The 13,424-nt window shown below is 43.5% G+C and overlaps 1 protein-coding gene across 12 annotated transcripts in view; it reads left to right on the top strand.

Annotated features, from left to right (window-relative positions):
* The window catches only part of LZTR1 (leucine zipper like transcription regulator 1), a 277,591-nt gene that overhangs the window by 146,814 nt on the left and 117,353 nt on the right, over positions 1 to 13,424 (top strand). For 10 of the 12 annotated variants that reach the window (XR_004000204.1, XM_030561051.1, XM_030561054.1 and 7 more), the window contains one exon: positions 12,464 to 12,616. The exons of the other annotated variants lie outside the window; for them this stretch is intronic. Coding sequence is in view for 9 of the 10 variants with exons in the window: in XM_030561051.1 (XP_030416911.1) it covers positions 12,464 to 12,616 (153 nt within the window). In the remaining variant the exon portion in view is untranslated. The remainder of the gene's footprint in view (positions 1 to 12,463; positions 12,617 to 13,424) is intronic. 12 annotated transcript variants of the gene reach the window in all.

Genomic DNA, 13,424 nt, shown 5'->3' with positions numbered 1-13,424 from the left:
TGATACTTGTAAAACTCAAACTTTCTTCACTGGCACTTTTTTAAAAAGATTCAAAAAAGATGTTTATAGGAGCTAACACTTGACATAAAAAATCATAAATCCTCATGTTTCATGGCATGAGCCAGCCACTAACTGACAAGCGTTAGGAAGAATCTTCCCCTGTGGGGATGTTATTCCATGATTAGCAAATGGGGTTTCTTGCACGTTCTCATGAAGCATCTGGTGTACACCCCTCTGAGAGAAGATACTGGACTAGATAGACCACTAGTTTGATCCACTGTGAGAAGTCCTATAAACTTCTTATTAGAAGGCAATTCTGCTGTTTATATGTTCCTATGTGCAGTACTTACTAGCAAAGAAGAACTGGCTGTGAATTTGAGAATAATAGGGGAGCTTGGAAAGATTAGCTACTGTTGAAGATATCTGGATTCATTAAGCAGTAGAATCATAGAAGATTAGTGTTGGAAGAGACCTCAGGAGGACATCTAGTCCAACCCCCTGCTCTAAGCAGAACCAATCCCAACTAAATCATCCCAGCCAGGGCTTTGTCAAGCCGGGCCTTAAAAACCTCTAAGGATGGAGATTCCACCACTTCCCTAGGTAACCCATTCCAGTGCTTCACCACCCTCCTAGTGAAACAGTGTTTCCTAATAGCCAATCTAAACCTTTCCCACTGCAACTTGAGACCATTGCTCCTTGTTCTGTCATCTGCCACCACTGAGAACAGCTGAGCTCCATCTTCTTTGGAACCCCCCTCTTCAGGTAGTTGTAGGCTGTTATCAAATCCTCCCTTACTTTTCTCCTCTGCAGACTAAACAAGCCCAGTTCCCTCAGCCTCTCATCTTAAATCATGTGCCCCAGCCCCCCCGATCATTGCCCTCCACTGGACTCTCTCCAATTTGTCCACATCCTTTATGGTGGGAGGCCCAAAACTGGACGCAGTACTCCAGATGTGACCTCTCCAGTGCTGAATAGAGGGGAATAATCACTTCCCTCGATCTACTGGCAGTGCTCCTACTAATGCAGCCCAATATGCTGTTAGCCTTCTTGGCAACAAGGGCACATTGCTGACTCATATCCAGCTCCACCATAATCCCCAGGTCCTTTTTTGCAGAACTGCTGTTTGGCCAGTCAGTCCCCAGCCTGTAGCGGTGCATGGGATTCTTCCCTCCTAAGTTCAAGACTTTGTATTTGTCCTTGTTGAACCTCATCAGATTTCTTTTGGTCCAATCCTCCAATTTGTCTAGGTCACTCTGGACCCTAAACCTACAGTCTAGCATATCTACCTCTCCCACCCAGCTTAGTGTAAAACTATTGAGTTGTCTATATTCATACAAAAAGCAATGTCAGAATATTAAAGGTGCCCAATTAAACACAAAGTCAGAAAACGTAAAAGTAAAGATTGAAAACACATTAACTTTTCTCTTGTTTGTAGGCATTATGGTATTGTAGTTATACAACTACATGCTATTTCTCATTATATAATACATCCTTAGGCCTGGTCTACACTGGAGGGGGGGGATCGATCTAAGTTATGCAACTTCAGCAACGTGACTAACGACTGAAATTGACATACTTAGATCTACTTACTGCGGTGTCTTCACTACGGTGAGTTGACTGCTTCCGCTCCCCCGTTGACTTTGCCTGTGCCTCTCGCTGAACTGGAGTACAAGAGTCGACGGGAGAGCGCTCAGGGATCGATTTATTGTGTCTAGACTGGATGTGATAAATCGATCCCCACTGGATAGATTGCTGCCTGCCGATCCGGCCAGTAGTGAAGACATACCCTTAGATACACCTATGTGAAAGATGACCTTGTATTGCACAATTTAAAGGAATTGGGTCTGACATGACATTTTTTAACTGAGGCTTCGGTGAGCCTTGATCATTTTGTGCTCAGAATACAGAAAATAGCAGTGATCTCCCAGCATGTTACTTTTCATTTATTCCCTGGGTTCGGAACGATGTCATTAGACATATTAGTTCCTCTTTCTTTATAGGTTTTGCCTTGAATTGTGTATAATGTTTCAGTTGATGCAATAACAGTTCTGTAGCATTTTTATTAGCTGATCTTTGAAGCAGAAAGGGTTTAATGTTAGCATGCAATATAGAGAACTGCAAAATTTGATTTAATATTTTTTTTAAGTGGAGATTCCTACATCAATTTTTATTTTGAGTAGTGTAGACGGGCGGACTCACCGCTGCGGCACCTCCTGCTGGTGACTTTGGGAATTAGCTCGGTTCCAGCTCCCTCTGCATGCCGGTGATTCGTCTGTCCTCTGGCCCCCATGTCCCTCTCTGGACCCGGTGCCCTTTTACATGGGGTGCTGCCCCCTGGCAATAACCCCTTTCTCTCAGGGTCTCCTCTCCCCAGGGAACCCCCACCCTCTATCCCCACCTTGCCTCAGTATATGGCTACTGCCAGTCATTGTCTAGCCCCATGCCCTGGGGCAGACTGCAGTATCAGCCTACTCATCACTGGCAAGGTTGGGTTTGGGCCTGCTGCCTTGGCCTACCCCTGGGCTGCCCTCTGCAACACCCAGTACCTATTAGCCCAATGCTAGGCCACAGCCTGGGGCTTTCCAGGCTAGAGTTCCTCCGCTCCTCTGCCTTTCCCCAGCCCTGCTTCACTCACATACCTTGCGGCTAGCTCCCTGCAGCCAGGCCCATCTCCCTCTACAGCCAGAGAGAGACCGCCTTGGGCTTCTGGCTTCCCTGGCCTTCTTATAAAGGCTCTGTTGCTCTGTTTGGGGCATGGCCCCAGCTGCAGCCACTTCTCCCAATCAGCCCAGCCTAAAGACTTCTTTCTCCAGCCACAGCCCCTTCCCAGGGCTGTTTTTAACTCCTTCAGGGCAGGAGCAGGGGGCCATCCTGCTACAAGTAGTATAATCAGTATTACTGTTACTAATACTTACTGGTTTTACTAACAAGGTGGTCATATCTTTGTAGACAGTGAATCAAAACATATTGCGGCAGGTATACAATGAGGCATTTGATAACTAAACTTTGCTGTAAAAACATTAGTGTAGAGCACTATTGATACTTCATCTAGCATCTTATGTACACACTCATACAGTCTTCACCTTGAACAAATCTGTCACGTAAGACACCAGTTCTCACATTTCACTTAAGTTATTGCCAGTGTTCATAGATTCTAAGGCCAGAAGTGACCGTAGTGATCATCCAGTCTGACCTTCTACATAGGGTTACCAGATAGCAACTGAAAAAAAAGGGATAGGGGTGGAGGGTAATAGGCATATATGTAAGAAAAAGTCTTTAAAAATGAGACTGTCCCTTTAAAAACGGGACATCTGGTCACCCTACTTCTGCTTAACACAGATCATAGAACTTCCTGAAATAATTCCTGTTTGAACCGATTCCTGATTCATGACACCTAAAATGTAATACAACAGTATTCCCAAACTGCTTGAAGCTGAGACCCTGTTTAGGAAAACAAAACTCATTGTGCTTCCCTCCAAGTGCATCTTGTGATGTTAAAGGTCTACTTATATTTTAGATCTCAAAATATACTTCTCTCCTTTTTTATAAGATTTGATGAGCGGGTAGTTAATAATGTTGAAGTTTGAAAAGAAATGAATGGGTGGTGCATACCTCAGGGCTATTTTTTCAAGCTCTGCAAACTCAGGCAGACACCTATGTATTAGTTACACTTGGATTACATTTTGAAGATTTCTTCTGCAACAACAGCAGTTACAGACTAACTTTTTAAAAATGAAAACTGAAACTCTGGAGACTAGTTGACATTGGTCTGGTGTGACAATTTGGCCTACAACATTTTGCCTGCTTGGGAATTAACCATGAAAAATAGGTCAAGCTATTTTCAATACAAATGTTATAAAAAGGTGCAGGAAAATCAAACAAGAGACTAAATTAGTCTAAACAAAAAGGCGTTCTAATATAACACAAGGACTGTGTTAAAAGATGTGAATAAAAGATTAATAGAGCAAAACTGGTGTAGTTGTGTAGTTCTAACAAGTAAACAAAATAATGAGGGGGTGGACTATGCCATGTACCTTCCCCTCCTTCTTTAAAAAAAAAAAAAAAGGCTTTTAAAAAAAGCATCATGGCATCTCAGCTCAGCTTGTCTCAGACCAGCTCATCTCATCTTCCCTGACCCCGAGAAAGAAAGAGTAGACAAGACTGAAGGACTTTCTTACCTGATTGTCAAGGGCTCCAATCAGAAGCACATAAGACCCTATTCTGTCTCCTTTCACTTTTTGTATATTACTTTCTTCCCAATGATATTTCCTTCCATGGGGGTCACGTGAGGCCCCCTTCGGGGAGGGTAGCTACGCGGCCCCGCCCCTGGTGCCCGAGACTCCACCACTACCCCCTGTCTGCTAGAGCCCTGAGTGCCCATTTCCCTCCCCACCCCCCACAGCCAGAAGACCCCCAGCTGAACCACCGTGGGCCCCCAGACAGCACCAGTACCAGGCCACTGGCTGCCCCCAGTGCCAAGCCACTGGCTGGCTTCAGCATCAGCCCTCAGTGCGGGCCTGGCCTCAGTGCCGGCCCCCAGCACTGGGCCATCCACCAGTCCCCAGCACCAGGCTGCCAAGTCGCCCCCAGTACCAGGCCACCAGCCGGCCTCAGTGTCTGCCCCAGCACTGGGCTGCCAGCCAGACTCAGTGCTGGGTCGCCCCCAGTGCCGGCCCCCAGTGCCAGCCTGCTGACCTCTGACCAGCAGCAGCTGAGCTCCTGCCAGCTTGGGCACCGGCATGGGGGAGAGGGTGAAGCATGGGCAGGGCCAGAGCTTGGTTTAGGGGAGTATTAGCCTCCCCTGGCCTGTTGTACCCATCACCCATGTTTCCTCCTATCCTCTCTCTCACTCACTCAGCTTTTTCATCGAATCCTTAAACCCACTGTACTGCAAACACCACCACAGCAAAATAAAAGGCCTCTCCAGCCCTGCCCTGTCTGGAAAAAAATGATCCCTAAGTGGAATGTGAGCCAGGGTCCACGCAACAAGTGTCATGGCTGACCTGCCAGCCTAAAGCATCTATTCAAGACTGACCAGCTGTCCAGTGCTCCAAAAATATAAACCAAAACCATATTTCCTCCACCTTTTCTATCCTGTCTCTTCTCCACTTTGTGTGTCTGTCTGTCTGTTAAAAACAGAAGTGAATACCCTTCACACAACAGGATTGAGAGTAAAATTAACCCTTTTCTTTCCATCAAAGAATGGTTGTTGGTAAAAATAAGACACTAATATTGTACCTCAACATTTTTTTAATAGATTTTAATTGTTTATTTTGCATAATTACTCAGTTTCAGTTTCAATTGAAATGCTTGTTGTAATTTCTTGTTTTTTTATGTTTAATCTATAATCTTCCAAATTTAAAATAAATGCTTTTGAGAGTTCTTTGTCAAAAAAAAAGAAAAGAAAAGAAAAAGAAAACAGTCTCTGTTTAAAAAACAAAACAAAAACCTCAATCCCCCAAACCTTAACTCTTTTGGCCCGTAAAATCAATACAATATTTGCTGGTGCTGTGACTTGGGTTGTTTTATAGCTTTTTATCTTGTTTTAGGATTTTACTAATTGAGTTTGTTTTAGTGTTTATTTGTTTAAGTAGAGGGCTTTGTATTTGAGAATTTTATTTTTTGATAAAAATTATCTTAAAATTATAGTTTTTATATTGAGGATGTGTTTGGCCTGTGTTTGCTTTGTTTATATATTTTAATAATATTTACAAATATTTTGGGGGGGGTTAATATTTTAATATTTAGATTTTTGCTGAGCTGTTATGGAGTTTTTAAAGATACTGTATTTTTTTTTAAGTAAGAAATATTCATTTAAGATTTTGCTGATATTTTATTGATAAAATGTTATTTATTTTGTAATTTTTGTAGACATTTGTTTTAATAACTGTTTTATTTAAATGTTTGAGAATTAAATTTTTGTCTTAATTTTTACTTTTTTAAATAATAGAGTATTTGTGCTAGTTGGATTATTATTTTTTTGAATTAAATATATTTTATTTGGAATTGCATTTGTTTAGTGTTTGTGTTATTATTACAGTGTTATTTGTTTTATGGTTTTTTTTAATTAATTAATTTAAGGGTTTTAATAACTTTAGACTGATGTAAAGATAACTTAAATTTTTGTTGATTTTTAATAGTTATTTTGTTTTTGTAAATTTGTACTTATTAAAATATAATCTTTAAAAATTAGTCTAAAAACCTATTAATATAAAGAAAACATGATATTAAAATAATGCCTAATAAGCAATAAAATATAGGTCCAAAAATTCATAAACCGCAAAGTGTAATGATTAAATCTATTATGGCAATGCCTGGCACACCATGCTCCAAAAAGCCTGAACTTTGCACCCATTGAGCAATGCCTCCAACTTATCCCTGTGAGAGGGACTGTATCCTCCTTAAGCATGTGGAGGACAGTAGAGAAAGTGCACAAGAATATCAGGGGGCTTATCTTTAGGTTTAGGTTGGGTTCAGTAAACATAAGTTCCAGATGTGAATAAACATTACGTATACATAAACCAGGAGAATATTGAGTAGGGAAGATATATTACCCTTGTATTTATCACTGGTGCAACCACTACTGAAATACTGTGTGCAGTACTGGTGTCAACAGTTCAAGAAGAATGTTGGTAAATTGGAGAGAGGTCAGAAAAGAGCCACAAGAATGATTAAAGTATTAGAAAACATGCCTTATGGCGAGAGACTCAAGGAGCTTACTCTGTTTAATTTAACAAAAAAGAAGGTTAAGGATGACTGGATCATGGTCTCTAAGTACCTACACGTGAAACAAAAATTGATAATAATGGACTCTTCAGCCGAGCACACAAAAGGTATAACAAGATCCAGTGGCTGAAAGTTGAAGCTAGACAATTTCAGAATGGAAATAAGGAGCACATTTTTTTTAGCAGTGAAAGTAATTAACTATTGGAAAAATTTACCAGGGTTCATGGTTGGTTGTCCATCACTGACCATTTTTAAATCAAGGTTGGAGGGTTGTCTTAAAGATATCCTCTAGTTCAAACAGGAATTAATTCAAGGAATTCCTGTCACTTGTGTTAAACAGGAGGTCAGACTACATGATCAAAATGATTGTTGTCAGTTGTTGGCTGCGTGTTTGTTCTTGATATGTGCTGTGCCAGCTCTGTGCAGATAGCTGACGCAGCAGACCTTGATTGAATTGCCCAAGAAGACCACAGACTCATTTCAGTAGCGAAGGTACCCGGCCAGGTTTGTTGTTGACGAAGCATGATCCTAGTATCCTGTAGACTCTACAGGACCACTAACACATGTATACTAGCCCAGTGAACGGCGGGACTTTTCATTTCCCCCTGGGCCAGACAAAGACACTCCTTCTTTATGCACTGATACAAACAAGTTACGTATTGCCCTTCTGATGTGGTTACCACCCTTTACAATGTATATGTTGGTGCGATCAAAACATCTCTATCCATCACGCTGTCGTCCTGACCTTATCTTTAAGAGGGACCAGTGTGTCTCTGTACCATCTTCAAGGAATGTGCTTACACCATATCTTGGTATCGGGGTGTTCTGGCACTAACCTTCTGGAATGAGTTTATGTGACTACTTTTAGTGCCTAGGAGTGCTTGTGTTTTTGCAATACCAGTCCTGTTTTTGCCAGGTTCTGTGATCTTGTAAGTAGGCATATGCTTGTAGCGGGGCCATATCTTGACTCTTGCTAACTTTGCTTTGCCTCAGCAGGGCTTGATTTTAGTTCAGGGTTTAGGCCTTACACCAGGCCCCTTATAGCTGGCCTCATGTCTCAGGCTCTCTTTCTACTGCAGTGGTCACTTCCAGTGCATTTTCAGAGATTATAAAGCCGCAGTTCCAAGGGGTGGGGAATTGGCCACCTCATTTTAAATTCTACTTTTGGGTAAGCATGGGTAGAAAAAATAATTGTACTTTTAAGTTGTGTTGTTAATATTTTTCCTGAATTTGTTCTTGCAACTGCTTAATGAAGGATGTTAAGAGAGCGCACTGTTCCTAATTAGGAATGCACTTCCCTTGCCCCAAGAGTATTTTTTCACACAATGCAGTGTCAACCTGTGGTACTCAGTGCCAGAGGATGTTGTGAAGGCCAAGACTATAACAGGGCTACAAAACGAGCTAGTTAAGTTAATGGAGGATAGGTCCATCAATGGCTATTAGCCAGGATGGGCACGGGTGGTATCCCTAGCCTTTGTTTGCCAGAAGCTGGGAGTGAACGACAAGGGATGGATCACTTAATGATTACCTGTACGGTTCATTCTGTCTGGGGCACCTGGCATTGGCCACTGTCAGAAGAGAGAATGCTGGTCTAGATGGACCTTTGGTCTGACCCAGTATGACTGTCCTTATGTTCTTATGTATATAATGTAAAAATATTGAAATCAACATAACAGCCAGGCAAAGCATGAGATAATAGTCTAACTTATACCAGTTCTTCATAGAAAATATAATCTCACTCTAAAAGGTTGCTGAAAAAGAGAAATGAGAAGACAGTCAAATAGCCCTATACTCTTCCTGGAATCAGAGCTTTTTCAAAAAGTGCAAAGGAGTTGCAATCTGACCATTGCTGGGGCCAGCTGAGAGTTGGCTTGGGGTGAAGGAGGGTGATTTTCATCTGGCAGAAAGCTGGCATAATCAGCTGCTACATCAACTACCCCACCACATACCATGGCATAAGATGTGGTTTAGGGGCACATCGGGTGGAAGTCTGCTGCTCTTCAACAGTTTTCAACTATAGAATGTTCTCTTGGGGGAACATAGAATATCAGGGTTAGAAGGGCCCTCAGGAGGTCATCTAGTCCAACCCCCTGCTCAAACCAGGGCCAATCCCCAACTAAATCATCTCAGCCAGGGCTTCCTCAAGCCTGACCTTAAAAACCTCTAAGGAAGGAGATTCCACCACTTCCCTAGGTAACCTATTCCAGTGCTTCACCACCCTCCTAGTGAAAAAGTTTTTCCTAATATCCAACCTAAACTTCCCGCACTGCAACTCCTTGTTCTGTCATCTAGTAGCACTGAGAAAGTCTAGATCCATCCTCTTTGGAACCCCCTTTCAGGGAGGTGAAAGCAGCTATCCAATCCCCCCTCATTTTTCTCTTCTGCAGACTAAACAATCTCAGTTCCCTCAGCCTCTCCTCATAAGTCATATGCTCCAGCCCCGCTGGACTCTTTCCAATTTTTCCACATCCTTCTTGTAGTGTGGGGCCCAAAACTGGACACAGTACTCCAGATGAGGCCTCATCGATGCTGAATAGAGGGGAATGATCACATCCCTCAATCTGCTGGCAGTGACCCTACTTATACAGCCCAAAATGGTGTTAGCCTTCTTGGCAACAAGGGCACACTGTTGACTCTCATCCAGGTTCTGGTCCACTGTAACCCCCTAGATCCTTTTCTGCAGAACTGCTGCCTAGCCACTTGGTCCCCAGCCTGTAGCAGTGTGTGGGATTCTTCCATCCTAAGTGCAGGACTCTGCACTTGTCCTTGTTGAACCTCATCAGATTTCTTTTGTCCCAATCCTCTAATTTGTCTAGGTCCCTATGTATCCTATCCCTACCTTCCAGCTTGGGCACTGGCTACCTTCCAGCGTATCTACCACTCCTCCCAGTTTAGTGTCATCTGCAAACATAACCAGCGGGACTAAAGTTAGAACAGTTCCACCTGCTCCAAGTCACTGTGTATATCAGGAATCATAGAATATTAGGAAGAGACCTCAGGAGGTAACCTAGTCCAATCCCCTGCTCAAAGCAGGACACTACCACTACCGTTTCCTTGATGGCCTGCTCCCACTCCCAAAAACACTAAGCAGATCATGGTGCAGGGGAGAATCTGGCCCAAACTATCAAAATACCTGACAAATATCACCTTCCCACTTACTCTGTTTGTTCTCCAGGTTACTGCTGAATACTTTAAATGAAGCCCTCAGTTTGGTCATGCAGAACAATGGGCAGAGGATATAAGGCAACATAATCTAAGGCTCCAATCCACAGAGGTACTTAGGAGGTACAACACCTAACCCCTAGGCTGGCTAGTGCAGTGGTTCTTAAATAGATTTGATAGAGCCTCCCTTCTTTGTGTCTGTAGTTGTTTACATGCTTCTCCCCCTCCACCCCTCTGTACATATACCGCCACTCTGCTCTGAAGGCAGAGCAGAGAGCAGTGGCTGCTGGCTGGGCACCCAGCTCTGAAGGCAGCACTGCACCAGCAGCAGCACAGAAGTAAGGGTGGCAATGTGAAAAGTGATATTTGTCAATATCAGCAGACAATACTTGAGACAGCCTTACTTCTGCACTGCTGCCGCCACTGAGGGGCTGATAGCTGGAGCCCCACTGCCTCCGGGTGAGAGATTGGGGATGAGGGAAGGAGAACCCAAGCCCAGGTGTCAGGACTCCAGCTGCTGCTTTATCCCCACCTTCCAGGTGTGCACAGCCCTTCTACACAAGCTCCAGGCACCCAGGGCTGACAGCCAGAGCTCTTCAACAACAACAAAAAAGCACACAGCTCGCACTTCCCTTAACACATACCTGTGTCTTCCTAAGGGTCCTGTCCCATAGTTTGAGAATCGCTGCTCTAGTAGAGTCCTCAGCATCGAGTTAGGTTCCCAAGCTCCCCAAACAATGGACAGGGAGAGTTATGTGCCTAAAGTAGAGAGCCTCAGAAGCCAGCATACCAGGCAGGGAACAGCCTAAGCTACCCAGAAGTGAAATGCAGAGGAGAAGGGCAGGGCTTAGGCCCAGAGCCTCAAGGGCTTTTAGACCCCATACTGATAGGTCAGAGGTAGGCACTTTAGGCTAACTCCTCAGAGGTGTTTAAGTGCTTACCTCTTATTGATTTCAATGGGAGTTAGGCATCTAAATATCTTTGAGGATCTGGACCATCTCTCCATTGTGAGCCCTCTACTGAAATTAGACACCTAAACAGATCAGCTGGTATAGCAGCCCATGTCCTGACGTCCAAAACGCAGCTCTTTCTTTCAGGGGCAGGAGAAGAGAGAAGGCGCATACACAGGTGTACCCTGACTAGCCAATAGCCTGCTTAGTAGGGCACATGGGATGTGGGAGGCCCAAGTTCAAATCCCCGCTCTGTCTTGTATGCATCAGGGGGATAACCCACATAGCTGGTGAGTGCCATAACCACCAGGCTATTGGGTACTCTTAGGAGGTTTCTCTCAATCACTCCTATCAATGCTGTTCCACTTTTATAGAGTAGGGAGGTGAACCTGGCTCACATGCTTTGTGAGTGCCTTACTCATTAGGCTGTGTTGTTGTTATTGCATTACTGTAGCACCTGAGGAGCCCTGGTCATGGACTAGGACATCATTGGGCCAGGCACTGTATCAATAACACAAAGAAGGCTCCTGCCCCAGGAACAGTCTTTCTCTCTGTGTCCCAATGCATATTTAATTATGTACAGAAAGTGTAGCAGCTCCAACTGGAGAGAATGAGAGACACTTGTCTCAGAATATCCAGCAGCATGGTGGTTAGGCACTGATGTGGGCAACCTGCTCCAAATGAGGCAAAGAGAGATTTGAACTTGGGTCTCCCAGATCGTGCATGAGCTCCCTAACCAGCAGGAAAGACACACAAACATACATCTGTAGAAAAATTCTTGACTTTCTCAGACCTAGTTGTCTTTGTCTTAGGTCGTTGGTATGCTCAGAGCACGCCAATGGGAATGGGCTCCACTGGGCAGATAGACATTCCCCTGCCTAGTTTGGGAATCCGACTTTGGGGCCTCCTAGGGCTCCAGCTGGAGCTTTGTCAGTGCTGCCTGGCAGAAACTTAGGGCATGTCTTCACTACTGGGAGCGCTACATCAGCACTGCTGCATCAATGCAGCTGCACCGATATAGTGTGCCTGATGAAGATGCGCTGTGTCTGCAGGAGAGCCCTCTCCCAGCAGTGTAATTATGCCACCTCAACAAGAGGCGGAAGCTACGTCGGTGGGAGAGCATCGCCTGCTGACATAGCGTGGTGTGGACACCACTTTAAGTTGATGTAACTTGCGTCACTCAGGAGGGTGGCTTTTTCACACCTCTGAGCAAGGAAGTTGCATCGACTTTAGCAGTAGTGTAGACAAGCTGTTAGACACCTTGGTGTTTGGTGACAACTGCATGGTGTTTTGAGAATATCACAGTGATGCCTAAATTGTGCCTAAAGATGCAGAAAGGAGCCTAAATACCTTTGTGGATCTGGCGTTAAATGTTTGAAATTCTTATCATGAGGTAGCTCTGTCATCGCAGAGAGCAAATGAAGAATAAGTATTATTTGTTGATAAAAAGCTAATAGGCCTGGAACAGGACTATATTGTTGTCAATGGGCTGATTTTAAAAGTTTTGTATGTATGAGCCTGACGTTTCAGACCCTCAGCCATAGAAAGACTCCTGGTCTTCGTCCAGCTTTTCATGCATCCCATCTATACTTTTACACATTGTTATTTTTAAATCTTATAACCAGGTGGCCCATCCAGAAGTTGCTGAGAGGGTAGCTGCCCCAGAAGAAGCTCCTTCCTTCTCCTCAGAAGAACGTGGTTTAAAAAAATCTCGAGATGTATTTGGTTTAGATTTCGGCATAACAACAGTTAAACAACAGCCCACAGCAGACTCTGAGGTAACTAGAGTGCACGTGAAAAACAAAATACTGCAAACTAAATTCTACTCCAGTAGAGAGAGAACTAGGCCTTTCCATTTTCTCTTTTCAGCTTTTTCCTTTCCTTGAAAACTAACTTGATCCACTTTGCTTCTCAGTTCTAAACAATGAATTTAGAAGCTTAAAGGGCTTTTCTCTGCACGTGTTTTAAATCAGTTTAGTGAAACCAGTGCAAACTCCTGCACGGATGCTCTCAATTGAATTTAATCCTGATTTATATTGGTTCACTTTAAATACTTGAGGTGTTAACTTCAGCTAAATGATGTAAACTAGGTTTAAATCAAATTAAGTGCCTCCACCTGGAGATTTCAACAGGTTTAACGACACTGATTTTAACACACATGGATGCTCTAATTTTCAATCCATCGAGTTCAAATATAGGGACTGTTGTATTAATTTAGATGGAATAAATGGGCCAAAAGTGTTTACATAACCCAGTTACTGTGTAGCATTAAATAGTGTTAAACAAGGTCTGAGGTTTGGCATACAGAGACTTCAGCCTGCTCAGTCCCATGGCAAACACACTATTAAACCTTTTAACCTTTTATTAAAGTTACAGAAAAGAAGGAAAAACAGTTAAAGCCTTTGAAATGTAAAGTATTAAGTAAGGCTTTTATTTTAACAACATCCGCTGTTCCCTTTCCCTTTAGCTGGAGACTCTTTTAGAAGAATTCCCGCCCTCTCCCCCACTCCATTTGAAAGTCTCAAAGATGGTAATTGTCATCGTAGGAGGTGTTTGGGATTCAACTGGAGCCAGTAGGGATAGTGA

Source organism: Gopherus evgoodei, chromosome 4, assembly GCF_007399415.2.
Source record: "Gopherus evgoodei ecotype Sinaloan lineage chromosome 4, rGopEvg1_v1.p, whole genome shotgun sequence".
NCBI classification, from domain to species: domain Eukaryota; kingdom Metazoa; phylum Chordata; order Testudines; family Testudinidae; genus Gopherus; species Gopherus evgoodei.
The sequence above is the reverse complement of the archived record's forward strand: the minus strand, read 5'-3'. Positions and strand labels throughout refer to the sequence as shown.